The sequence below is a fragment of the Patagioenas fasciata genome, chromosome 1 (assembly GCF_037038585.1).
Source record: "Patagioenas fasciata isolate bPatFas1 chromosome 1, bPatFas1.hap1, whole genome shotgun sequence".
In the NCBI taxonomy this organism is placed as follows: domain Eukaryota; kingdom Metazoa; phylum Chordata; class Aves; order Columbiformes; family Columbidae; genus Patagioenas; species Patagioenas fasciata.
The window spans coordinates 99,748,273-99,775,314 of record NC_092520.1 but is presented as its reverse complement, the minus strand read 5'-3'; the positions used below and the strand labels follow the sequence as shown (position 1 = coordinate 99,775,314).

Genomic DNA, 27,042 nt, shown 5'->3' with positions numbered 1-27,042 from the left:
TGAAGAAGTGGCAGGTGGCTGGCAAGAGCTCAGGTGAATATCATAGTATCACAGTATAGCCCAAGGCAGTCACCTTGTGAAGCGCTGGATGGTGGAGGGGCTTTGTGGGGAGGGAGTGCGTGGGGGGCCAGGGAAGGGGCTCAGTGGGCTGCTGGGGTGGGTGTCCTCTGAGACTCCTCATTTAGATTGGACATGAGGAAAAGGTTCTTCCCCCAGAGGGTGGTGGAGCACTGAAACAGGCTCCCCAGGGAGGTGTCACAGCCCCAAGCCTGACAGTGTTCAAGAACACCAACACAACGCAACACAACCCAAATGTCTTAGCCCCAAAACAGCACAAGGCCAGGACTTAGGGAGCCAGGGATCCACGACACCAGAGAAGGCGTGGCCACTGGCCAGGGGGCGTAGCCCAGGTAGAGCCACAAGTCAGTAGGGCTGGGGACACCCAGCACTGTCAGCTAGTGGGGGCAGGGCCACAGAGCAGGGGCGTGGCAGGAGGTGGGGCACATGCCAGGGGCAGCCCAGGGCTTTCTGGAAAACACTGAAAGAGCTGGTTCTTTCCAGCCTTGGTTCAAAATACAAAAACTGGACTAAAACATGGTACACTCTGCACTCTCTCACCCACTTCCTCCCTTTAGCCCCAGATAGCATAATGTTCCCATCAATGCTGAGCAGATGGGAAGATCAACAAAGCTTAAAAAAATCACTTGTAAGAATCTGGACCACATCAAGTCAATCATGGTGGAAGCAGGAGCAAGAACAGCAGTCAGGATCAGGCTTTAGTTGGGGTGTTTCAGGAGCAATGTCATCCAAAACAGCAGCACTCTTGCAATTCAGCCTTGGATCAGACTGTGTTCTTCCCTCTCTTATTTCATTGCACAGATGCACCCTGGCCATCTCATCTTTCACCAGTCTCCTCCCATTCTGAAGATGCTCACCACTCCAGCACCAGAGTTCTACCCCAGCACACTTGGGAAACTCTCCTCTGGGCCCTCCTGTTCTAAGCCACCAGCCTCAGGAGAGCAGCTCCCATGCCTTGACAGACAGACCTCACCAGAGGAGGAGATCTTGCCTGGCTTCCAACTGCTATTTGGTTGGTGCAAAAGTAATGGCTGGTTTGGACCCTGAATTTTAAATCTTTATAATTAGGCTCACATCCATCTTTATTCGTCAAAATAGGAACCGTTACAATCAACACAGTTTTGCCAACGATAAACAAGTTTGTTTCTTCCTGTAGCCTAAAAATCCAACCTTCAGGATCTGATGAATTCTTGGAAAGCATTTTCTGCATCCTGATGGTTGTGGAAGCGTTTTCCCTATAAAAAGTTTTGAAGATGCTTAAAGAAGCGGTAGTCTGTTGACGAGAGGTCAGGTGAATACAGCGCATGAGGCAAAACTTCATAGCCCAATGTGTTCAACTTTTGGAGTGTTGGTTGTGGGACGTGTGGTTGGGCATTGTCATGGAGAAGAATTGGACCCTTTCTGTTGACTGATGCTGGCTGCATGCATTGCAGATTTCGGTGCATCTCATCCATTTGCTGAGCATCCTTCTCAAATGTAACAGTTGTACCAGGATTCAGAAAGCTGTAGTGGATCAGATCAGCGGCAGACCACCAAACAGTGACCGTGACTTTTTTTTTGGTGCAAGTTTGGCTTTGGGAGGTGTTTTGGAGGTTCTTCTCAGTCCAGCTGCTGAGATGGTTATTGCCAGTTGTCATATACAATACGCACTTCGCACATTTCTCCTTTGCAAAACTTCTTGAGCCAGATACATACTCAGATTTATATTTTGTCTAACATAATTTCCATAGTCTAAAATAAATATAAGCAGCAAGTAATAAGTCAGTAGCAAAAACAAAAATCAAGCAAGAAAAGCGCATTAAAATGATGTATAACATAACCACATTTACTTCAGAATGTACTCCAATATCAAACAGCAAATGTCAACAATGCAAAAAACCACAATTCCTTTTGCACCAACCTAATAGTTTTATGGAGCTTTATCTCAGCTACTTATATTAGAACTTGTTTCCTGCAATCTTTGTAAACTCAAACACTCTCAAAGGTAACCTGCAGGACACTCAAATATGTGCGGAGAGCAAGTAATTTAAACTTAGTTTCAAGTAAAAAAATCCCCCAAACCCTCACCTTGAATCAGCTCCTTGTCTGACTGTTTGCAGGGCTCAGAAACGCCTCTTCCCCTCTTTTCTGTATTAAAAGAACCTTTAACATGATCAATATTTGTTATCTGGAAAGCCAGAAAGTCTATTGCAGTCATGTGGGATGGCTTTTTGGATAGTTGAAAAGTTGTGTTCCCATTTGATACTAGCTAACATTGCTATGACAGATTTGTGGATCAGTTCAGAACTCCTTTTTTTTTCTTTCCTTTCTTTGTATAATTCAATTTCTCTCACGCTTGTCCCACAAGCAGGTTTAGCAAAAATAATCCAAGGGTTCTGTAGGGTGTGGAGTCACTGCAGCACTTTTAGTGAAATAAATGAACAACCAAATCTTCTGCAATGATGAAAATCTGCAAAGAGTACCAATGTAGCAGGTGGATGTGACATCTGGCTATCAGAAAACTAGACTGAACACATGAAAAATGAAATTTAAAACTGCACTTGTGAATACAGAGTCATTTATTTGAAAGCAACAAGTGTCACTGCTCAGTGGGAAATGCTTCCTTTCACTAGTAGCATTTTCCCTAAGAATTAAGCATTTAGGAGAGGCTTAAAACATGGTGGATGTTAAGAGGAGTGGTGTGCATAATACAAAATAAAATTCAATCTTCCCATAATCTCAGATTGGGAATGTCAGTTCATAACCATCTGTCACTAGTTCATGTATTTTGTTTTCTCTGCCCTGTGGGGAGAGACCTTCCCTCTTCCCACCCCCCCAGCTTTTACCTTCAAGTGCTGCAGCTCTCACAGCAGGGGAGGCTTTGCCACCAGCACTCGCTTGCCCCTGAGCACAATGAACACAAAGCTGCTTTAAAGGTATGTGAATGCTCAGACCTTGAATCCAGACTAGTAGCCAGGAAAATAGCCAGTCTTTTTCAGACATACTCATGTCACTTCTCAATTTTAAAACATCTGTGAAGTTGTGAAAAGAGAGAAATAGAAAAATCTTTCCAACTGAGTTACAGAGGTGTCTATAACTACAAACTCCTTGACAGATGAAAAAGGTACTTTCTTCCACTAAACTTTGCTTTTGGGACAGAACAGATGTAGTTCTTTATGATCATAAGAAATGAAGCATCATTTTAACTAATTACTGGTTATTTACACAATGAGGAAAATGAACAAACTCTGGTTTCCTATGACTTGGAACAAATCAAACCCGCAGAATAAATGAAAAAAAAAAAAACAATACATGAACAACCACAATCTTTTTGTTTGTTTGGTTGGTTGGTTGGTTTTGTGTCTTTTTTTTTTCTTAAATTAGCAGCACATGTGCACGCGTGCGTGTGTATAAACAAGGTCGCATACAGACAAACCCAAGTAAGTGTGAATACAAGAGATCTGGCCAGTGGCTACAGTGGAGAGGAATAATATTTAAGGTTATACAACACCCAGGTTAAGATTTTTTAATCCAGTTTATTAAATATTGCTTTTTGGGGACATGTTTACAACAAGCCCAAATAAATTGTCTAAGGATTCAAAGCAGTCATATTAAAATACAGCTTCAATATAAAGTTTGTCACAGTTTTACAGTATTCAAAAATGACAGACCTGCCTTAAAAAAAGACTATTACACCAAAACATAAGAAAAACAGAAAAACAAACAAGTTTGGCATTTTCATAATCTTTATAGTATAAAACAGAATATTAAATCTATTACCAGCAAGCTGATACTTCAATCTGTTACCTAGTCTGAAGTGTCTCCCGTTAAAACACACTATACAACAGCACTATACAAAAGTCGTGGTGATACTCATTTGATGAAAGTGCATCCCTGAAAGTTTGCCAGTTTATTATAGTTAGCTCTTAAAAAAGGTAAAATTACAACGTCCTCTTTTAACTGAAGGCTTTATAATTTTTTTTTTTTTTTCTGTTTTGTCTCACTTTCAGCCTTCTTTTAAAAGTGTCTAGGGACGCCCACCAGGGGGCAGCGTAAGATTAACCATCAAATCACGAACGGCTGCAAATATTGTGCATTCACCTGGAACAGGGAAAAGAGACAGGTTAGCATCGCTCCCCGGCAGGCCCTCACGCCAACAACCTCCCCAGGCAGCGCCCAACACCGGCTCTGACCACACCGGCGACCCCGGATGGGCACGGGCTGACCGTATGCACGGTGACCACCACCCACAAATCCCAGTGACCGCCAAGGACGTTGGGATTTGCAATTTATTTTATACTGAAGTAACTCCGGCTTTCCCAGCAGGACAGCTCTTGTGGGCCGTGACATTGCAAGAGGCTATTAATGTTCAATTCCTTTTGAATGTCACATTGAATCTATATGAGAATTTATCATACGTGGCACTGCAATCTGAATTTTTCCGTGTGTTATTAATTAAAAGCACTACATCTTATAGAGAAAAACCCCATTTTTTTCAAGTTCTATTTGTATTGATTAAAAGCAGAAACTAAACATTTCAAAAGACTCATGTCTGAAACAGCTGGAAGATGTCTTCTGTCCTAAGCCAAGTCCTAGAAACATTTCTAATTCCAAGACTAGGCAAAAGGCAGAAATCTGTTTCTTCCAACCAAATTGCTCTGGCTCTACCCTTGACATCTAAAATGTAAAATAAAATACAGAGAAAATGGACTTTTATTTCAAACAGCTGAGATCTGATACACAGAGAAAAAACCAGCCACAGCCATCTGAAGATTTGAATACCAGCATTTTTTTATAAAAATGCACACACACATTCAGAAATTGCTTAAAGTTAAAACCAGTAGCATCAAAAGGTTTTGATTAGAACAACAAAAGGTGAAGTACTAGGCAGCTGTGACTTTCATCTACTGAGAATACAGTTAATAGCCAGTGTCATACCCTGGTCACTGTGGGTTGAATTTTTCCTGTGTATTTCAAGAAACATCAGTTAGAAGACACTGAATTTTGTTGTTGAAGGAGCAACAGTGTGAGCAAAGAGATATGAGTAGAGCCTGTTGGGATGCATCAATCCTAACTGCCAAACTAGGGATTCTCAAGATTATTTGGGGCAAGTCATTACCATATCAAAGCTACAACTCTGGGCTAAATATCATCCACTGCATCACTGAAAATCAGACACCGAAAAATGCTTAGTCATGAAGTGCTTTAAGAAATATCAGGAGTCCCTTGAGTTTCTCTCTAAGGGTCACCTCCAGCATCTGTAGGGACTTTCATTTCCTTACCAGATTGATGTCCACTACATAATACAGGTTGCAGACTTACAGCTCAAGTTTAACCCTATTATTCCAGGGCTTGATTCCACCTCGGTTCCTATAATTACTTCCCCAAATAAAATATTTTTTCCCACGAAGGCACAGGTAAAGTGATCTGAGAAACACAGCATACTCACAAAGAGTCAACATTTTACTGTTAAACTGCCCACAGATCGGAAAAGAAAACTCTTCCAAAAGAACTTACTTTTCAGGCACTACCATTTTATTAAGAGGAAAATTAAGCTGAATACAAAATACTTTCTCACAAAGAGAGAAAGGTAAAAAAAGATACAGCCAAAATGAGGCAACACTGATTACGGGTTACAATGAAAGTGCCAGTAATATCATACGTGCATGATGGGAAGCCCTGGTCCTTTCTGACTGAAACAGTGAAAAATTCACTTAACCAAGCAAATTGCAATTAGTGCAGCAGAAGAGCTAACACAGGTAGGAAAATCCTGGGAACAGCACAATAGCATCAGGAGAGAAAGGATATGCATGTGGGATCTCCCTTGTATTCCTGTTGTAAAAGAAGTCTCCCGACTATCTACTTGGATCTGTTGGCTCTGCTATCACCTTTCAATGGCAAATAAGGTATCTTGTTCTCTTTTATAAGATAAAACAACATACGTTTTAACAGTAAGAACACAGGAAATTGCATTTCAAGTGTCCTCAGGGAAGATCCTACTTCAGCTGGTGATATGTAAATAAATAAAATAAATAAATAAATCCAGACAGACTCAGCCTTTATTTTAGAAGTCAGAGGAAAGACTACTAGAAGTGTCCTCTGCTCAGCTAGGTACACTCTTCCGTGCCTGGATAAGGTCCTGCTTGGGGCTACAAGCTCTTTTTATATACATTTTTTCCCCTGTCTCTACTCTGCTTCCTGTATCGCACTCCGAAACTACATCAAAACTTGTGTGACAAACACAAATTGTCTATCCTGATCTATCTAATGATCATCAGAAGACACCCCACCTGGGATACTCAAAAGCAGCTTTACTCCCTATGCTGCAGCACTTTTACGTTAAAGCATAACTTAGTGCAATAACAAAGAGCAAAACAAATTATTTACCCTTCCCCACAATAGGGGAACTCAATGGGGAAGCACCTTCCAAAAGAAACACCTGAAGCTTAGTTTACGTATCTTGAAAGAGAAGTGCTACACAAACAACAGTTCTGTACCACATGCAGAACTCTTACAGGTAACCTCACATGCCCTCAAGGCTATTCTCTCTCTCCTATTTACTATATGCTATTACTATATGTAAACCAGAAAATGCAGGTTAATTTAAATCTCACAATTTTCAGAAACGTATGCATATCCACACCAATTTAAGATAAACATTGCTCATGTTCTAGCAACCGAAATAAATCATCAAGCATGGTTAAAATTACTGCATAACAATGAATAATTATACAGAACAGAAGCAGAATTCAACTTCTAGATTCACAACTTCAATCTGTTCACTGGATTACTGAAAAAAAGGCTTCATTCTTCAGCATGTCACTACAGCAGAACTGAAAGGTATTGTTCTTATGAGCCATCTATATATTAGGACCTCACACCACTGCTTACAGACAACATGCTGCCCAAAGAACCTGCCACCATTGTTCAATGCTTCAGATATAAAAAAATATAATTAAAAAGCATGACAAACGAGGGAAAGTAAAGCACACCATCACTCACAGCACACTACCTACAGGCCAATGAACATTCAGAACAACCTATTTAGATCTAACACTTCACAGCACATTTGGTGGACAGAACTGCATGCACCTCTGTTAGTGTACACACTGACAAAGGAGTATACAATCGCTCCAGCTACCTTTTAATCATTCACAGCACGTGAACAAGTTCTCATAACTATTTTAACATCCCTTCATATTCTACTGTTAAGCTCAAAAAATTAATAATTAACCATGAAATCTGACACTTGACCATAGCATATTTCTTGTGACTCATTCTGGGTCCATTTGTTCAAAAAGTATGACTCCTACTGCACAGCAAGAGCTGGGCCAACAAGACATGCATTCTATCACTTGGGCAGAACAGCAAAATCCAGCCTGAATCATCAGTATAACCTTCTGCTGCGTTGCCAGTACTTGCTATTAACTTATGTATTGCCTGTTACATCAGGAGTTTGTAACCACTAAAGAAGTATGATAGAAACTGAGAAGAATTCAGACTCAAGAGAGGTTTAGTTTTACACTGGAGATTTGTCACAGATGTCTGGGTGAAGAGAATATATCTACTGGACATGTACAGTACCTGGTCGTGATGAATTCAGTTCAGCAAACCTCTTTAGAATATTGCTAACCATCATTGGAGCAGCAACAGAAGAGTTCTGTTGCCTCGGAATGTCAGCCTGTTGCGTTGTACCCGAAGCCATATCATAAATAATTGGGACAATAATACTAACAGCTTCCTGTGGGACTGTTGTTTTCTGTGTTAACTGGAGCTGCGAGAAACAAAAAGTGTGTTAAATCGAAAGACCACGTAGTTCAGCACAACTTCAGATAAACTTTCTAGGCCTACGCACGTGAACTTCCACCCCCTCAGCTTTTACACATCAATTCTGTAACAGGGAAGTTATCAATCAGGTGTAGACTATTTTCTTCTCAAAAGCACCCTACAGTGACCATTGCCTCAGTGAAGACACTAATATAGATTTGTTCTAAACACCTCCTTCCTGCTGTCCCTTCTCAGCACCACTTATGTGTGTATCACTTACTCTAGGGTGGTTAGTGCCTCAAAGAAGAAAACACCCAGAGGCTGAGCATCTGAAGATATCCACAGCCCAGAGGGAACTGAATTTATATATTGGCAACTTCTCACCAAGAACACAAAACATGAAATGTTGCTGGGCTTTTATAGGAGGGAGAACAGGAATACTAACTGAACTCATTACAAAAGAGATGAACACAAATCTAGGCTTCCAAACAGCAGAACATCTTTAGCTATTACAGTTGTCAGATACAGCCTGCTTATGTTTTGCTACTAACTTGTGATTATTTCAAAGACATGCAGCCCACAAAATTTTAAAACAGATAGCTCTACTTACAAAAAACAACATTTTGGATTTCAGCACAACAGCAGGTGTTCCTGGAGGCGCAATTGGTGGTGCACTGGGAGGAATTGTTAAACAAAACTGCACATTCCATTTCAGCTGACTTGCCTGATCAGGGAACTATTTAGAAAGAGCAGCACAGAGAAAGCACAGCAAAGGTTTCATGTCAGTAACATATGTTGATATGAAGTAGGGAAGCATTAAAAAGCAGCATGTATCTCCCTAGCTAAACCTGCAGATGTTGCCAAGTTTAGCATAAGTCAAAATAACTCTGAAAGAATTGAGCACAGGATAAACAAGAATACGATGGGAATTATTTCAGCCAGCCCATTCATGTGCCTATAGTGCAGAAATGTGCCTGCAGTTTCTCAAAATCATCAGTTTAAAGGAGAAATTTTGGAAGTTTCCAGGAGAACGAGCGGTAAAATGAAATCTTCTGTATTAACACTACATAACTTCTATAAATTTAGAGTAATTCAAGTGTTTACAGATAAAGATACAGTACCTTTCTTAAAAAACATAACAACCAAAGTTGGGTGAACTAAAGGGAACAGTTAACTTACCAGCTCAAGTTTCATGATGTGGACACAGTCCCTGAGGATATGCGTTGGAGCCCCTAGTAATTTTGTGAAGGCTATTAGGGTGTTTGCTTTAAAAGGTGGTCCTGCAACCTAGAGAAAGACATTATTTAGTACTGCCTGCTTAGCTAATAACTATGTAATATAATATGGTAACCAGCAGTTATTTTGCAGTCCTTATACATGCCAGTGACAGTCAGCAGTACCACCCACACCACCACCAGAGATTAAAAGCAATGCACAAAAATGTAAGCATTACTGATCTGAGTACATACCCTTGTTTCAAAGAACTTCTCCAAAACCTGTAACTCCTCAGATTTCCACTGTCCTGTATTTTCAGGTGTTACTTTCAGTTGCAAGGTCTGGTTGGTTTTGGGATTGAGAGCAACCCTGCACTTCAGTGCCTCCGTCTTAAACATAATTACACCTGGTTCATTGGAGTTTATTAACTGTAGCTGCATAAAAAGAAGTATCACTTTCAGTTGATCATTCATTAAATAGCATGAACACACACATTCACTTCCAAGACTGTAATGGTTAATCTGCTCTCTTTCCAGAAACAAACATGCTATGTTTGTAGACAAGTAAAATTGCCTTGAGAATGAAGCTTATGCAACATCTGGCTTATTTCTCAGTCACTGAATCAATGCCAAAGAAGTGAAGAGGCACACACTGTCTGTCCCAAACCCTAAAGCAACATTCATGACTGAGTAGTTCAGTTATTGTCAGCTAGTAACTAATTTTTTGAATGCTCCTTGCCAAGTAGTGGCATCCATAGTAACCCTGTGGCTACTCTATTACAGTTCTTATATTTGAAGCATTTCAGTTTGTGCCTGATTTGAAAGACGCGGTACAGAAGCACGGAAAACAATAGTTGTGAAGTCATACTTGCAGGTCAACATTAAAACAACATAAACCACACCGTTTCTTGTTGTATGATCCTCTGAAGATGCCTCCTCATAATAACTGATCCAAGGAATCGCTCAAGAGGGGAGCAAAGATAGCTGCCAGCTAGTCCCGGCACAAGCCCAGGGGTAGGAGAGGGCAACAGCAGAATATTCAAGGCACTGTGGGTGAGGATTGTAGGTATGGATGCAGCCCAAGAGCGCTGAGGTAGTTTCCGAGGTGGAGGCATGCTAGTCGGCATTGCTTGGGAACCTATTGATACGGAAAAAGTACTTGCAGTAAGGGAGGATTTAAGCAGAAACATAAGATGTGTTCACTTTATTTGTTGTCGCTATACAAGCAATGAGTTCTCTGGGCCAAAGCTAATCCTTCTTATTTAAGAAATTTGGCTGCCTAGTGACAGGCAGACAGACAAAGTCAAAGAATTAGAGTTCTGACCCTCCACCTGTGCAAAGACTCTTAGTAACATTAAAATCCTACTCTCTTTTTGCAGCATACCAGCAGATAGCAGGTTTGTATAACAAACTCAATGAGATGCAAAGATGGCTAAATCAATCGTGCAAAAGCAGCATGACAACTCTGTGATGCGAAAAGTTAGTTATTTGTTTAGGCAAATATGCCTATCATCGCTTTCATTCTGAACAATTTTCTCTCAGTCATAGAGCTCCATAACTTAAGATTAGTTTCTGCAGTGCAACAAGAGGTATCAATCCTGATGATGTTTATACTGTATGATCTAACTTGTTTTCCATTTTTTTATAGAAGATTTTAATTAGGGCAGACTAAAGGCTTCATTTCATTAGGTACTTTACTGCACAGGGGAGTAATGACTGTTAGGCTGATACACAAAACTATCAAAAAGAACAGAATTAGCAATGTTAAACATGAGTGTTTCACAGTTATAACACTGATAGAGAAGCCTACTTGTTCCAGCTCGTGGGGAATGAGAGGCATCTGGGACAGGTGAATGAAGGGAAGGGTTGGCTGGTGACATTCCAGGCATCCGTGCTGCTGGTGATGGACCAGAGACTTGGGGAGATCCTGGCCAGTTCCCTGCACGCTGACTGGGTGACATCATGGTGTACGGTGAGCTTGGGTCTATGGTACCTACAGATGTTACAAAACCGTTACTATTTTTAAAGTAAGTACAAGGTTTCCTAATCTAGAAATCTAAAAATCCAAAATCTGTAAAGCATGCCAGTGTCTGCAAGCTTTCAGGACTACAGTTTACAACCATACAAAAAACATAACTGGGAGGGGGGAAGGAAATCAAGATACAGATTCACGGGTTTTCTGGTTTCATGTTTTAAAAAGCACAATAAAATTGAAGGCTAAGGCGAATCAGCATGTTCAGCACATAATAGGGTCTAAACTAAAAAGAGCTCTTGCCTATAGACCTGGACTTATACTGCTTCTTAGCAAATGAAAGCCTCAGCTGGACTGTTCCTCATCTATTCAGTATCTCGCTGTTATTTCTGCTATAAAGACTGATCAGAACAAGCTTCTTAAAACAGTCTGTTGTATATCTATCTCACTTTGTTCATTTTGACAGTTAAACTTGTGTGCTAAAATTACAATCTGAACTGTTCATTTATTGTGATCTATGGAATGGTTTCCAATGCACTGTGATTACAACAAACAATTGTTTTGGCAGATTTCCAAAAAGACTTAATAAAGGAAGCAACCAAAAGCCATATTGCTTGGATATAGGTATGTCAAACCAGCAAGACTCTGACAATGTTTTCAAATTGCAAGTATTTGAATTTCTAACCTGTTCCAGCTATTTTTCCAGGAAATGTAGGCAGTGAAAAATCATTCCCTAATCTAACAAGAGACAATGCTCATTAAAAGCCACAGCTGCTGTTCTGCTACAAGACCACACAGAATTTCCCCACATTAGTAAACAAGAAAGAGGGACTGACAGTCAATTTTTAAAACATTAGGAACACCTCAACGTGCCATGTAGCTACTTTTGACTACTGTTAAGAGTTACTGCCACAGGTATGAAAACACCTACTTAAGCCAATTACAAAACACCAATTTGAGTTCTCAGTTAACTTAGGTCTGTTCTGGAAGACTTCAAGAAGCAAATGTGCCCTCCCTGCCACTACAGATACACCTGCCAGAAAAGAACTCACCGTGTGGGCTGGCAAAGTTAGCTGTTTGTCCCATTGTGATTCCAAGAGAGGAAGGTGAGGGAGTTGGACCAAAGGACGCTGGTGATGGTGCTCTTAGAGCTCCGCTAGGTGAGCTTGCAGCATGCAAATTTCCTAATCAAAGACATCATGTCATTCAACATAAGTATTTCTCATTTTTCTCTGATATTTTTTTCAATCAACTGCTATAGCTATCTCCTTTATAGGGAGACAGCAAACAAGATTCCTGAGAACTTGGTTTTGCACTCAGAGGCTTTATTTCATGCATGGATGAGCGTTATATTTTCCAGATTGATTCGCCACACAAAGGAAACTCTCCAAGATATTTGGCTTGAAGAATGGCATTTCCCCCCTGCCCAGTCCTACCCCAAACTTAAATATTTTTCAGCTGTTGCTCTATAACAGCTGTGAGCAGAAAGCAGAGCTCTGGTGATTCAAAGCTCTTCTGAAGAAGCAGGTATTTAAAATTAACAGGTTTTGATCTGAGCAAGTTGTAAGCTGTAAGAATGAAACAGTCCCAAATATTACACAGCTAAAGATAACAGTTCCACTGAATTAATTTTTTTTTTAGCTTCAAAATGTACTTTCCAAAACATGCATGGCATGACTTTGCTTTGCTATTTTTCCACAATATAAGGTGCATTCTCTTGGCTAACCCAGAGTGAAACACAGCTCAAATAACAGACAAAAACATCCACGCACATAGAGTTGTGTGCACATTTCCAGCACATGATCAGCACACAAGCTCTCGGCCTCTTACCTGGTGACTGTGTGTGCATCATAGAGGGAGACGGTGTCACTGTGTTGTGATAGGAGGTGGGTGGGGAAGTGAGAGGGTAAGCTCCTGATGCTCCTCCCTGTTTTGCAAATGGCTGAAATTGGCAACACAGAACAACGAAAACTTTTGATCATTTTGTACTAAAACTAAAATTAAGTATGCACAGAAGAATACTACCGAGAGTTTGGTCACCAGATATGAAATCTTATAGGTCCATCAACATGATTGTTTAATTCTATCACATTGTTCAGTGCTCACTATTTTTTTCAGTGACTTTTTGCAGTTTTTCCTTAAGATATAATAGCTCTGCAACTCATTCTTATTTATCTGCCACCCTATAACAACAAAGCCTCCTGACTCCCCTCCCCATCTTTTATCTTAACCAGTCATTTTCCCTCCCTCAGTCCTTTGCTTCTAAGGCAGCAAGTCTCATGTGACCTTCCAAAGCTGCTGTTCATATGCGACGGGCTGTTTACACTGGAATAAGAAATGGCAAAATAAATTAATACATTTTGCCCCAAGGGGAATTCCACAGCAGAGCAGTTTTATAGTCTCCCTTCCAATTTCTTTACTGCTAATCCTTTTAGAACACAAGTTCTTCAAAACTTACAGGTGTGGAAGACAATAATGTTTCTTATTTTGCCTGGAGGGTACCTGTTGTTGTGGTTGCTGTGGTTGCTGCTGGGGTTGAAGCTGCGATATCAAAGAATCCATCATGTCTCCTCCAATAGGAGAAGGTGGGTTATCATCCTCATTTACAGATCGTCTTCGTGCATCCTGATTGCTGTCAACAAACATGTTCAGGAATGTCTGTGGAAAAATCATTTTTGTTAGCAATTTCCCCATTTAAATTTTATTTCATAAATGAGTACAGTATTTGCTGAGCTGTAATACTATCTTTATCAGCTACAACACATAAGAAACAGGCAGGTGTCTAGAACTGAATACTAGTGGGCATTCATTATATACAGTATGAATAGTTTGCAAAATGTATCAATTCATAAACAGAGCTTCTCAGTGGATTTTTAATTCCCTTTTTCTTTTAAAAAGGAGTCTTGCATCACCAGCAAACAAGAAACCTTGCTCACTGACACAAAATATCTCTAGTTAACTGAAATAGCAACATTTTTCTTTTTCCTGAGGGAAAAAAAAAAAAAAAAAAAAAAAAGAGAAAAAAAGAAGAAAAAAAGAGGAAAAGCCTACACTTGGAAACAGCTGTTCCAGAACAAATCATCAGTATCCAGAAACTATTGAGCTGTTGTATCACACCTACAACTGCTCTGTTTGGGTAAGTATGCCCAGGTCCCCTCCTCCATAGCATTCTCTTGTACCCAGAGGAATTTGCCAACCATCTTGAATTATTTCCTCTTCTACCTTCCCATTTTAATTCTCTTATACCTTCCGCTGGTATCTACAATCCCCTTTCTCTTCCCATTAGCCTTCCACTTGTTATTTGTGAAAGAGAGAGATGCTTAGGATCAGCCAGATGCAGTACCACAGAATCAAGTGTTCAGTTGCAACCGTCAGAAGAAGAAATTAGCAAACTATTTTGTTTTAAAATGCGTGCAACTTTCCAGTATTTCAGTATAACTAGCACTGGTGCAAGCTGTCCTCAGCTAAAGTATTCTGTCAGTGTGCACAGATTCATTTTTCAGGCCAGCACTTTATTCAGAAGCAAAGCCACAGCCTCCTGCCACACACCGATGGAAACTATTTTAAAGGAGAAGTTTCCATCTAGAATCGTCTGACACAAAGCATTTCCTCATCTGCAATATAGGAGCACTGTCCTGCCACACAACATAGTTTGTGAGGAACAATTATTGTCAATCCTGAAGAATACGTGTAGTCTAGTCACAAAGCTTCATTAAGTTTTAACAAAAGGACGCCTGAACTAGCCTCTATGTTATTTTACATAGATAAGAAAAAGAACCCTTACACTCGATGTTAGTTTTCTTAAAGGAAATATTTTAATTCAAAGTAATTAACAAATCTACTGATAAATCAGAAAATTCCTTCTGTGCTCAGAATTTTGAAGGGACTGCAGCTCTTCACAAAAAAAGCTTCACAGAGCTCTTTGCATCAGATCTGTACTTCAAGTTAGAAGCTCATTTATTTACACCATGCCAGAAAACACAGAAGTGGTCACCTTTAATCCAGGTGCAGGGTAAAAACCTTCAACTATTTTGCTGTTGTCAAAGAGACTATACGCTCCATCACGTATTGCTACGACGCCACGACTTCGGCAGTAGATGTCAATGCAGTACATATTCCTGAACGCCAGTCTGATATGCGTAGGTGACTGTGGCAGAATTGAGAAACACTGATAGGCAGTGTTGGTGCGTTGAGTCAGACCCAGCATGGGCACAGTTGGCAGTTTGTTGATGGCATTTAATGGAGCCTGAGTGTCAAACAAAACCTGAGAGAGAACAGATAGTGAGAGATCAGGTAGCTTCCTTTTAAGTAAAGGTCAAGGAAAAGGGGGCACAGGAGGGAGACAATCTTCCCCAAGCCACCTTCTGCCAATGAGATCCATAAACAATCATGAGATATACAAGCAATTTTGAAGACAACAGTTTAAACAGAATTCAGCTCTTAATTATCTTGTACTTCTCTTGAGAGAAGTTTTTAAAAGTTACCTGTAACAACTGCACCACATTTGGTGTTTTATTAAACATCTCCTGGAGCTGGTGCAGAATTGTGTTGTGACAGTTACTGCAACCTGAGTTTGGGCCAACAGTTCCCAGCGAAATGTGGAACTTCTGGAGCATGGAGTTCCACTGAATGCTGATCTGCAACATCAAGAACATAAAGTGGTTTTGGAAACTAGAACAATTATGAAGTTATAACAAGAAAGCTGGTTGGCTGTCATTTTTAATCAAGCCTCAACAGATTTCTAACTCATCCTCCTCAAAAGTTGAAGTTCTGAAAAAAAGTGCTGCTAACTTGAACATTCATTTAGCTAGCCGGATTGTTGGCAACCACAAAACTAGAGAATTATTTAGCAAGTCAATCAGAAAGAACAAAAGCTTTTTCTGCCAAAGGTGAGATAGAGAAAATTGAACTTTAGAGATTCATGCCATAGAGAACCGATTAATGAGTTACTTGGGGTGGTCTGGTTTTCTCAGCTACACCACACAAACCCAAGAACTGGACATGCTAATATGCAAGGAAGTGACCTCCACAATCCACACTGCTACTTTTGCTACTTATTCACTGTGCCAATATAATGCACATAGAAATACTATCAAAAATTCAGCTTAGAGCACGATCACAAAAGCCTTCCAGGAAGCAAATTTCAAGTGCAGAAGCTATACACAACAATACATTCTCAGTCTATAATAACCATGCACACGCTTTCTCCTCTACCTTGCATTTAATGCAAGGGTGTGAGCAAGTACACATTTCAAGTAATTAATAAGATGTAAATTCAAACACTAAAGAGTAAGCTAGAGTTCTGAACAAGGGAACAAACATTGTTACAAAATAATTAAGGACCACCTCATTTCAAAGCACAGTACTACATCTAAAACTTTAGAGTTCTTTCTTCTAAAGCAGTGTTAAGCGCACAGCTTAGATATATCCATATACCCCCAGTATACAACAGTGACCAGTAGCAACACTTGCCATAAGTTTGTCAGAAAAAGGCTGCCACACCAGCTTTCATCAATCAGCAGCACAAACTGTCCTTCTCACATTTTGAAGCATCTTATACAAATTCTCAAAAATTCTGAACACCTAGTAACCTAGCAAATGAGTAATTTGGCACTCTCACTCATTTCCACATTTTTCAATAGGAACTCCACAATAATGCAATACAAGGAAATACATTGTAGCACAACTCTGAGATATCTAGGCCTGCCCATTTTGTTTTCAAACATACATTTTAAGTGTGCTTAGGAGTTACTTACTGAGCTCCCCTTGGTAGTTCCATAACAAAGGATAAGTTTTCGGTAGTTGTAGATACGAACTTCTGAAAAAATGTTTAAGTGGTTGGGTATGTCTTTGAAGAGAAAGGGAAAAGAGTTAGAGTGAGAAAACCATAGTAATCTGTAAACACATAATTTCAATGAAAAGGAGATGATTTCTGTACCTGGTAAGGATCGTGCAAACTCCAGGACACATTCATACAGGCGAGCAATACTGTTCCAGTCATTAAGGAACATCTCGACAACTTTGCGACCTCCAACTGGTTCAGATAACTGGTTTTCATACGTCAGGTAAACATGACGGGTTGGTCCTGCAGTGTCAGGAGGTAGTAAAGACTGATTAAACTAGCGGTTCCTAAACTGTGGTTTACACACTTTGAGTGAACTGTGGCAAGTGACCAGGAAGCATATTTTAATAATAAAAGTGCATCAACTCAGCAGTCAAAATTTTGATTCAGATGCATTGTGGTTTATTAAAATTTTAAGAGCATACAGTTGTCCAGTAACACCAAAGCAAAGAACTACTGGAATAGACAGTGTAAACCACAAATAAACAAAATTCACCACTCTTCCTAAATAAAACTTACCTTGTTCCCTGGATGAAGTGCTATTAAGTGGACAGTTTGCAAACACCAACTCAGCCACCCACGTGCGGTTATTTCTACCTTGTAATCGGAAAGTGCAATCAAGAAGAGATCGGTCCAGAGCCTTCTGCGTTTCCTCATTTACACCTTTACAGGGAGGAATTCTATTCATGAAGAAAAACAGATCTCAGTTATACACAGGATAATTCCAAAACTAAAAATACTACCTTCTAACATTTCCTGAAGGACTTCTAAGCCTTGACATGAAAGAATGAACAAAACAACAGCAAAGATAGCTGGAATGCACAGTGAGATATTCTGTTCCTCTTCAAGGACTGTAATAAGTGTGTTACAAAAGCACTCTGAGTTAAGACCAATTTTTATTTGGATTTAACAGCTGCAAATTACAAACTGTTAAGGGATCTGCTGAATTGCCCTGATCTCCTAGTGAAAGAGCACAGAGATATAAAGCTTTTACACAGAGAAACAAACAAACAAAAAAAAAGGTGAAAACAGATAAGTTCTGTGGCAAGCTGAATTAATAAATTGGTTTGCTTCTAGAATAAGCTCACTCTAAATGCAATGAACCACCTGGTTGTTTAGTACCCACTAAATTTATTCATATCTCAAGGTGAGAATTGAGCTCAGGGGCACAGACTAAATAAAGCTTGAGTAAAAATATGCTGAACTTTTTCAAATCCTTTGAGAGTATATCCAGAAATTCCACATATCACCTTTAACTTCAACTCACAAGTTCTCAGTACTTCTCTGCTTATATGCAAAACTAAAAAGGTAGGTCCTGATGCACTTAGAGACTCATGCGTTTATATCACTGTACACTTCTGCAGCATAAAAGAAGAGGCTTTTACTCTAGAACACGTCTTTGTTGTTTTGGGGTTTTCTCTTCCTTACGTTTTGCGGTTTGTTTCTTTTTTTAATGTTTTAAACCGATATAATCTGTTTTACTTTGTAACACAATCCCAAGTTTAACTGGTGAGGCTTGAAGTAGGCTCCAAGAAGTGTGAAAAACTGGCTGGACTGCCAGGCAGAGACCACTATGGTCAATAGTTGCAGGTCCAATTAGCAGCTGGTTGTAGCTGGCATTCCTTGAGGTTAACACAGAGGCCAATACTGTTTAACAATTTCAATAACCTACGTGACACAAAGGAATAGCAAGTTTGCAGATGACACCAAACCAAAGGAAGCACTTAACATGCTGGAAGACAAGGCTCAGTGGGCAGGAGGAACCTTGTGAAGTTCAACGAAAAATGCAAACTTGCACTTGGGCCCAAAGAACCTCAAGCAACAGCACAGGGTGGGGACTGACTGGTTGGGGAGCAGCTCTGCAGAAAAAGAACTTGGGGGCTTGGGAGCCAGACTGAACAGGAGTCAGCAGCGAGCCCTTGCAGCAATGACAGACAGACGCATCCTGCGCTGTACTACCTTGGCAATCAAGTGACTGCTCCTCTCTAGTCAGCATTTGAGATCGCTGTGCCCAAGGAGGGGACAAAAACCCTTGGAGACTGGAAATGCAGTTGATCAGCCCTGCTCTGAGCAGGAGCTTGGACCAGATGACCTCCACAGGTCCCTCCCACTCTTAAATTATTGCGCAATTCTCAGATGTTTCCTCTGCAAGTTTTCTACCATGCACTTGTCTTTTCTGGGATTCCTTACATTTTCCTTTGCAGTATCCCATACTAGTAATTGTCAAATAACATATGGAGTATGTAGGCCTCTGATCTGATCTGCAATTGCAATTACATGTTTGTGAATCATCATCATATCTTCTTTAGCACTGCCTCAATTTTAGGATTGAGGATGGTCAGACTGTTTTCAGAGCTCCCCAGATTAGGCTAATGATGGAAACAAATTATAGTTGGCTCTGTGTCTACTCTTATTTTCCTTTCTCCAGCACTGCTTCACATGAGAGTGCAAGACACACAATAATTCAAAAACAAACCAAAAATCCAACCCCCCCAAATCCCTTGTCCTGATATTTTTAGTGTTACTCTCCAATAATAATTTTTTTTTTCTCTCAGGCGTATTTAGAGTAATAAAATGAAACACAGGAGTATATCCTCTTACTTTAATAAACGTATTGAATGGCTGAAGCCATCTCCTTCTACTTGTACTCCTTGGTGGGGAATGTCCATATTAGATAACTAGGAATAAACAAGAAAAATGTTATGCCCAGCAAAAAGTCCAGCAAAATACCTAATTTTTTCGAGGATTTTTTTTTCCCCCCTGAAGGGTGACAAATGTTTCACATTGTCAAGCATTGGAAAGCCAAAAAATAGTCTGTGCAAATCTGGTATAAAGTTGTCTCCCACTCCCTCCCACAAGTGTGTCTTTCATCCTCTCATTTTCCCTTTTCCCACAAATTTTCAAGCTTTTTGCAGCGTCTGGTATTAGAGAACCAGCTCTAACAAGACAAGAGCAATCCAGTGTGGAACATCAGTCACCACAGCTCAGCTGGCAGGGAAGCTCCAAAGTGAACACATGACCACAAGTTTGCCAAATAGTCACATCCAGGCAAAAGAATCAGAAGTAGTAGAGGGGAAGAAAGGCACAAAATATTTTAACACATACCTCCAAACGAAGCCCTATAAATGGCATATTTGTATCACACATGGCTACAATATGAGCTAGCACTTTGTTGAAGGCACACATTTCTCCCGACCGTTTTGGTTTCTTAGGTTCTATGGAACATGGATCACCAGACAACTAGAATTAAAACAGAGATAAATGTACTTGCACATTTGGAGTAAAGATTTTGAAAACAGGTCAGAAAATCACCTCATTCATTCAAGTTTTTAATTAATCACACCCTGAGCATGAACTCTTCACAGGATCTGGTCTGCTTCAGGACTGAAGCAATTCAGTTAAAGTAATTTTATAATCATCTCCTTCCTTAAAACAGTATTTACCTATCACTAAGCCATGTCAGCCTGACCCCAAGAATTAATTTGTATCAGCCCCTGCAAGTCTTTCAAAGACTACACAAAGCATATCACATAGATACCAATGCTCTGTGTACACAAGCTACTCTGGCCACCTCAGTAGAGTGCTCTGCCTGGGCTCTTCAGAACAGCTGAGAAGGCCTGGCATGAATTAAAAGACAACTGTTGCAAAATAGTTTCCCAACATCTCCCTGGGGAAGCAGTCAGAGAACCAAGCCACAATATAAGAAAGATGTCAGCCATAGAAACTTTTGAAACAACACTAGTTGGTGTTGGTGCTCAGAACATGCATTCAGCTTTCACACTCTATAACGAGCCCGGTGGCTTTTGAAGCACGTACCTTGCGCTTGACACCACTTTTCATTTGTTTCCCACTTTTTGTGTCTAGTACCAACTCTTCAATGTTTGGTTTGAACTGCTGTAGGAGAAGTGCAGTAGCAGGGCTGTCATCTCCTTCAGCATAGCTCACAGAGAGAAAATGGTATTTGTACTCTAGTTCTGTGGGGTTGCCAGGAACATCAAACATCTCCACAACCTATAATTAAATGAAGCAATAAATTGAGAAGACCCTCAAGCTAAGAATACATCTACATCAGTTCCTATTATCCCCCGTCAAGATATTAATTGAAGATATTAATACTGTGGCTAGGAGAAGGATCCAAGGAGAGAAGGAGGACTAAACTTCCATGAAACATAACAAGAATGAGAAGGTTGCTGAGTAATAAACCTTAAGTTCCCTCCTCCCTATGAGCCTGACTGCTTAACAAACCCACTGAATGCGAGAAGGGAGGGAGAGAGGAGCGTCAAGGATGACATTGGTCTCTTGGTTCCCATGTTAGAGTTAAGAGTACAACACACAAACTGTCTGGTATATCCATGCCTGGGAGTAAAAGAGAAGTATTTTTCAGTTACTTACAATGTAATATTGTGGAAGGCGAGTAAGCTTGATAAACAATTTGTGTTTGGAAAGGTTTCCCACTGGATGGTTCGCATAATTAGCTAGTTGAAGAGTTTCACTGCTCACTGTAGGCAGATGTTTTATAGACTGTTTGCAACGTTGCTGTCCAAGCCAGAACCTTATATTGAAATAAAGGCATTAGTACCCTGAGACTTTTAAAAATTATTCTAATATAGTGCTGTGTAGAGCATTAGTGTCAAATTAAGTCAGTCATATTCTAAGTCAATATCTATCATCGCTGCACAAGTTATACACAGAACATTTCAGTAGTTTATATTTTGTTATTCCTATCATTACATATTGCCTTCAGCTTGACAGCTGTTAATTTCAGAAGAAAAGCTCTGAATAATTTGCTGAAGGAATAAATACTTTCTGTACACCACAATATAAAATTACAATATAAAAGAGAAGGGACAAATAAAACCACATGTAGATTACAGTTATTTTACCATTTGGAATCTTTGATTAGTTTTTGGTATAGAAAATAAAGTCTTTGCTCCCATATACTGGTAAGCAATATAGTAAAAAAAAAAAAGTCACCAAAGCTGGATTAATGTCACTCTTGTTTATGTTATAAACAAACTCATTCACCTGAATAAGTTTGGACACGAAGAACCACATGACGACACCAAATTTATTCTAACGTTTGGAATTAAACTTTTTCTACATCAATAGATTTCAACTACAGTGGCAAGGCCAAAAAGCATAGCGAGGCTTGAAAGGGGCTCAGAAATGTGTAGTTTGGCTTATCAGTGAAACTTCCACTGAAAACAGCAGTAGAAAGTGTGGGTGCTCAGAATCTCTCCATCATGACACCTCGTTTATTCTTGTAGATACATGTTAGATATAGCTGTCCTAAAAAGACATTTTGTGGGACTGTTTAGCTTCCTCAAAACCTGCAGCACTACCCAAGCCATTATCTCAGGTACGTTAGTTATAACAAAGGGAGGTTGATTACTTTCTCCAGGGTGCCAATGCTTCATGCGTCATCATGCTTCTTTTATAAGCAAATTCCTCAAATGGAGGTTTCACCCTGCCATTAGCTCAGAGTACAGGGAATTTCCAAAACGACAGAGCAAGTGGAAAAGGTTTTCATGCAGATGCAAATTGTATTTGTATTATTTGCTACAATCTCTTTTAGGAGCCAAATGTATCTTGTGCCTAAATCTCAGAGCTTTATGGAAGGAAGACTAGAGGTTTAAACCAGTAAGGGCTAAAGTGTTAGAAGAAAAACAGATATTTAAATCATCCTAGGCCACTTCCTGGTTTTCCCTCTGTATTGTGGGAACGGAGATCATTCTTGCTGAGAAATAAGCAGAGTTCAGCCGTAGAAACAGAACGGAATAAAGGAGGTGCAAAGAACATGAACACAAAATGAGATCCTCGGTGAAGCAAGTGGTTTGCTGCTGACTTAAAGTGAAAAGACTTCATGCAGAGTGTGCACACAGCAATGCATGAGGTGTAATTTTCCCCACCTATTTAGAGGAGATGACAAATAAAGTCACTCAGAACAAGGAGAAAGTATATTCCCTACTGTAGGAAAACACAAAGCCATGCAGGTGCGATCATCCAAAATAAAAATATGGTGATACATTCCATGCAAACTAAGTGAATCATTCAAGTCACTCACTTGAGTTGCTGGAGCCAAGGAATGATACGCTTCATATCATCATTAACAGACTTCTCTATGTCATCGAGTGTCAGTTGATCTGCAAGAAGATGAGTGAATGGTGTTAATACCTGCTCTTCACACAAAATTTTCACCTTCCATCAAAATGTCTCACCTAATCTAACAACCACACAATCATAGAACAGGCCAGATTAGAAGAGACCTCAAGAGAACATCTGGTCCAACCTCTTGTGGGAAAGGGAGCCTAGATTAGAATATCAAGCACCCTGTCCAACTGCATCTTGGAAACTTTCAGTGATGGGGAGTCCCCCACAACCCTGGGATGTTGTTCCAGTGATTGATTGTTTTCACTGTAAAAAATTTCTCTCGTATTGAGATTAAACCTCTGCTGTACACCTTGTAGTTTTTGCCCCTTGTCTTCCCCATGTGGCTCATCATAAAGAGATTAAGACAAATTATAAATTATCCATAATGCTTTAAAACCACAGCAGTATGTTATAAGGCAAATAAACTAACTCCTTTTCTTAAGTAATCTGAAACCTTAAGTTATATTGAACAGTAACTCATGATGCATAAGGTCACATAATACAATTTTCAACCACGCTCATAAGAAATGACTGCAGCCATTAATAGCACAACCCAGGAATCGTAAGTCAAAGAACGTGCATTGCAATGATGCCTAACAACATTTAGCCTGTTGTCCTCTTAAAATGCACCTAACTGAACTGTGACCCTGAAGCACAAAGATCCACTTCTCTGTTCCTCAAATGCAAACACCTAGATGATGACCCAAGTGTGGTGTTCATCTGCATTACCATTATTTACTTACAGAACTTCTCAGATTTGACAAAACTGTTCACAGAAAATTACCTCCTAATGCAGGATTCTTGCAAAATATTAAATACAATGTGGTTTTGCACATACTTACCAACACCATACAGCATCAGTTGAAACATTCCAGAGTGGAGATCAACAAATACATGTAGGCACTCTGATCGCCCACATGGTTCCAAAATTGGAATTACAAGAGTTGGAAGAGCCGTCTCAATGAATGCTAAACAAGAAATAAATGTTAATAATTTGGCACAAAATTCAAGCTCATCATATTAAAACTTAACCCATTATAATCACAAAACCTGTTTGTTTTTATAGAAGCAATCTTCACTTCCACATTATTATACTGTTAGCATCATAAAGAAGGAAGTAAATATGAAAATTTATCTGTGAAAATAGTGCTGGTAACAAAACAACGAGAAAAGACAGACCAAATTTGAAGGATGTTATTAATCCCTGAATATGTTTTAACTCATTGCTTCACAAGTATAACCTCAATTTGAATCCAATAGTTTCAACAACAGCTTAAGCAAAGTCTTATCAAAGCTAGCTCAAGACAGTGAAGAATTTGCTTGCAATTCTGAACACATACAAGTTTTCCAGGAGACAACTTCAAGCCAGACTACAACGTTCTGCCAGCTTTATCTATTACACCGCATTTAGAGGTATGAGTATTTTACAGTTATCAATGCAGAATAATTTAAAGCTAAGTTGTATTAATTCTGAATGCACCTCCCTTTATTTTTTTTTTTATTTATTTAAATGAAAGAAAACAAGAAATACCAGGAAAAAAGAAAATTATTCCTCTGCACAAATGGAAATTAACTTAAAAGTGGAAAGCACATACAATTGTCATTAGTGTTGTAGCTCTTTAAAATGGCTTTCAGCTCCTGGAGTTTTTGATGAGATCTTGCATGGACACTGTCTATTAGGAGTTTTTCTATTGATAGGTGGTCAATCTGTAAAAAAGGAATGTACTTGAGCAAGTTTAAATTCAACATGTAGACTTTATGCATTAGCACACTAGAAAAAAGCTACTTGACCTAATAAAACAATTGCTTAAGAAAGAAATTGCATAGAATTGTGGTGACTCAAAAGAGCTATTAACATGAGTATTTAGATCACTATAAAATACAACAAATTAACATAAGATCCTGTCTGTGCAGCAGGCAGTGGGACGGTTTTTCATAGGAGACTAGAAGAAAATGTAAGAAAAAAAAAAAGTAGTTTCACAAACTATACTGTTACCAGTCACTGTGCAGACGTACTTGTTGTGGATCAAGGCCAGAGTATATTCTCCAGCTTAGCATCCACCTGTTTAGATCTGCCCTAAGCTAAGGGACAAAAAAACCAACCAACCAACCCAAACAACAAGAAACCCCAACCAACAAAAAACCCAAAAAAACCCCCACCACACAACCACAAAAAAAACCCCACAAAAACAAACAAACAAAAATCCCACACCAAAAAAAACCCCAAACACAAACCAAACAAAACACAAAAAAATCCCACACCACACCAAAACAAACAAACAAAAAACCAAACAAACCAATCAAACACACCCCCCCCAAAACAACACACTATTAGAATACGATTGTATCTACACAAAACACATACGTAGCTATAGCACGAAATACAACACGCTACTTCTAGTCCTGGTAAGGGGGTGACAACGCACTGAAGATGCAGCAGCAGACAGCGAATATGAGCAACCCTACTAAACCCAGGAGTGTCTAGAGGCTTGTTGCGCTGCCAGCACTGAAGCTTATGTCACCACTTATATAAACTGTAGCTTACCTGTGCAACCTAAATTAAAGTATTCGCATTTATATCCCTTCACATTAGAGTCATATTATTTACACATTTTGCAAAAGCAAAACTACAGATTACTGCAACACCTTTTTCTAATTAACCTCACATTGCTTTGAAAACTGTTCAAGGTGAACTGAACTAAAATTTTATTCTAGCATAAGAGATAAATGCAGAAGAGGTTTGTACCAGAATTTCAGCACATGCCATTGTGCATACTAGAATGACTTTCCCCTAAATAGTAGCTTTCCAAGACAAGGACTTAAAAATCAAGAGTTTATCCATCCACAAGAGCATTTAAACTCAGCAGCTGCTATGAGTTAAATCTTCCTCAAAAATAAATGACTACAGCTTCTATAGCTACATCCAATTTTCAGTAGGTTAATGTATAATAACCTGCTTAGACAAACATATTTGTTCATGCCACTGTTTTATATAGTATCTTAAATAAACAGAAACACAGTGTGCTATCTACGTCATTACAGCTGAGATCATTATTCAAACACTAGAACAGCAGTGTATATACCATAGCTGATAAATTTTTTTAAGCTCAGAGCAAGTAATTACAAAAGGACTTAGCATTAACTTTGATAAATTTCAAATTTACAGTGGCCTCATATCTTAATCGACAGACTGTAGACACGATTTACTGAGCTTAGACTGCATCAGCTTCAGTGGAACTTCAGCAGATATTCTAGATAAAGCACATTTTCCTAAATTTAGGCATAAACGCAGCATCTTCACTAAAATAACTGTATATTTAGTAGCCTAAACATGTTAATTTATGCTCTTAAATTTGTAAATTTAGTTAATACTAAAAGTTCTACTCTAGAAATAGGGTAGAAGGCTACTATGCTCCACAAAGTTTCCCACATTCCTCTGTTGCCCAAACAGATGAAGTTCTTGACATTCACCATACAGAGACTTGTCTGTCAGACATGGTAAACAAGATGGACCAAGAGGTGCAGATACAAAGTGTGTACAGTCAGTGAAGGTTATCATCAGGGGAAGGTTCTGCAAGACAGGTGAAGCACCTGAGCTGGAGAGTTTGTTCCTGTGGGAAAACTATACTGAAAGTTTGAAAACTACACCACTCATTCCAGTTCATTAATTCTCTTCAAAAACTCCAATACTGTAAGAAATAATGACAAACACACATCCTCTTGCTGAGGAACTTACAGAAGACTTGTTATAGAACCTAAAATGCAGTGTCTCTTAGATATCATTAACCAAGGTCAGCATTATCACCAGTGAAGCCTTATCCAAGCAGGAAGCTGACTGCATTGCTCATTTCAGATCATTTCAACAATTCCACCTTTAACCTATGGGAATTTGATCAATACAGAGGCATGTGCAAATAGGCCACACAACAATCTGGTTAGTGATAATGTAAAATCAAGCTTCACCTAACACTTGCAACAAGAAAACCACATTAGCTCCTTTACACAAGATTTCAAAATCATAATGTAAGATTTTCTAAAGT

General features: G+C 39.4%; 1 protein-coding gene across 1 annotated transcript in view; it reads right to left on the bottom strand.

The window, feature by feature from the left end:
- Positions 1-3,573: 3,573 nt before the first annotated feature.
- The window catches only part of MED14 (mediator complex subunit 14), a 38,067-nt gene continuing 14,598 nt past the window's right edge, over positions 3,574-27,042 (bottom strand). The window contains exons 10-31 of the mRNA XM_065860123.2: positions 24,598-24,709; positions 23,845-23,970; positions 22,917-22,995; positions 21,245-21,404; positions 20,669-20,863; positions 19,958-20,092; positions 19,454-19,530; positions 17,372-17,532; positions 16,949-17,095; positions 16,767-16,858; positions 15,495-15,647; positions 15,005-15,274; positions 13,513-13,668; positions 12,841-12,952; positions 12,063-12,194; positions 10,849-11,031; positions 9,941-10,176; positions 9,294-9,473; positions 9,004-9,111; positions 8,435-8,560; positions 7,642-7,831; positions 3,574-4,158 (exon numbers count right to left, since the gene is read on the bottom strand). Of these exons, the coding sequence (XP_065716195.1) occupies positions 4,085-4,158; positions 7,642-7,831; positions 8,435-8,560; positions 9,004-9,111; positions 9,294-9,473; positions 9,941-10,176; positions 10,849-11,031; positions 12,063-12,194; positions 12,841-12,952; positions 13,513-13,668; positions 15,005-15,274; positions 15,495-15,647; positions 16,767-16,858; positions 16,949-17,095; positions 17,372-17,532; positions 19,454-19,530; positions 19,958-20,092; positions 20,669-20,863; positions 21,245-21,404; positions 22,917-22,995; positions 23,845-23,970; positions 24,598-24,709 (3,204 nt within the window). The 3' untranslated portion in view covers positions 3,574-4,084. The remainder of the gene's footprint in view (positions 4,159-7,641; positions 7,832-8,434; positions 8,561-9,003; positions 9,112-9,293; positions 9,474-9,940; positions 10,177-10,848; positions 11,032-12,062; positions 12,195-12,840; positions 12,953-13,512; positions 13,669-15,004; positions 15,275-15,494; positions 15,648-16,766; positions 16,859-16,948; positions 17,096-17,371; positions 17,533-19,453; positions 19,531-19,957; positions 20,093-20,668; positions 20,864-21,244; positions 21,405-22,916; positions 22,996-23,844; positions 23,971-24,597; positions 24,710-27,042) is intronic.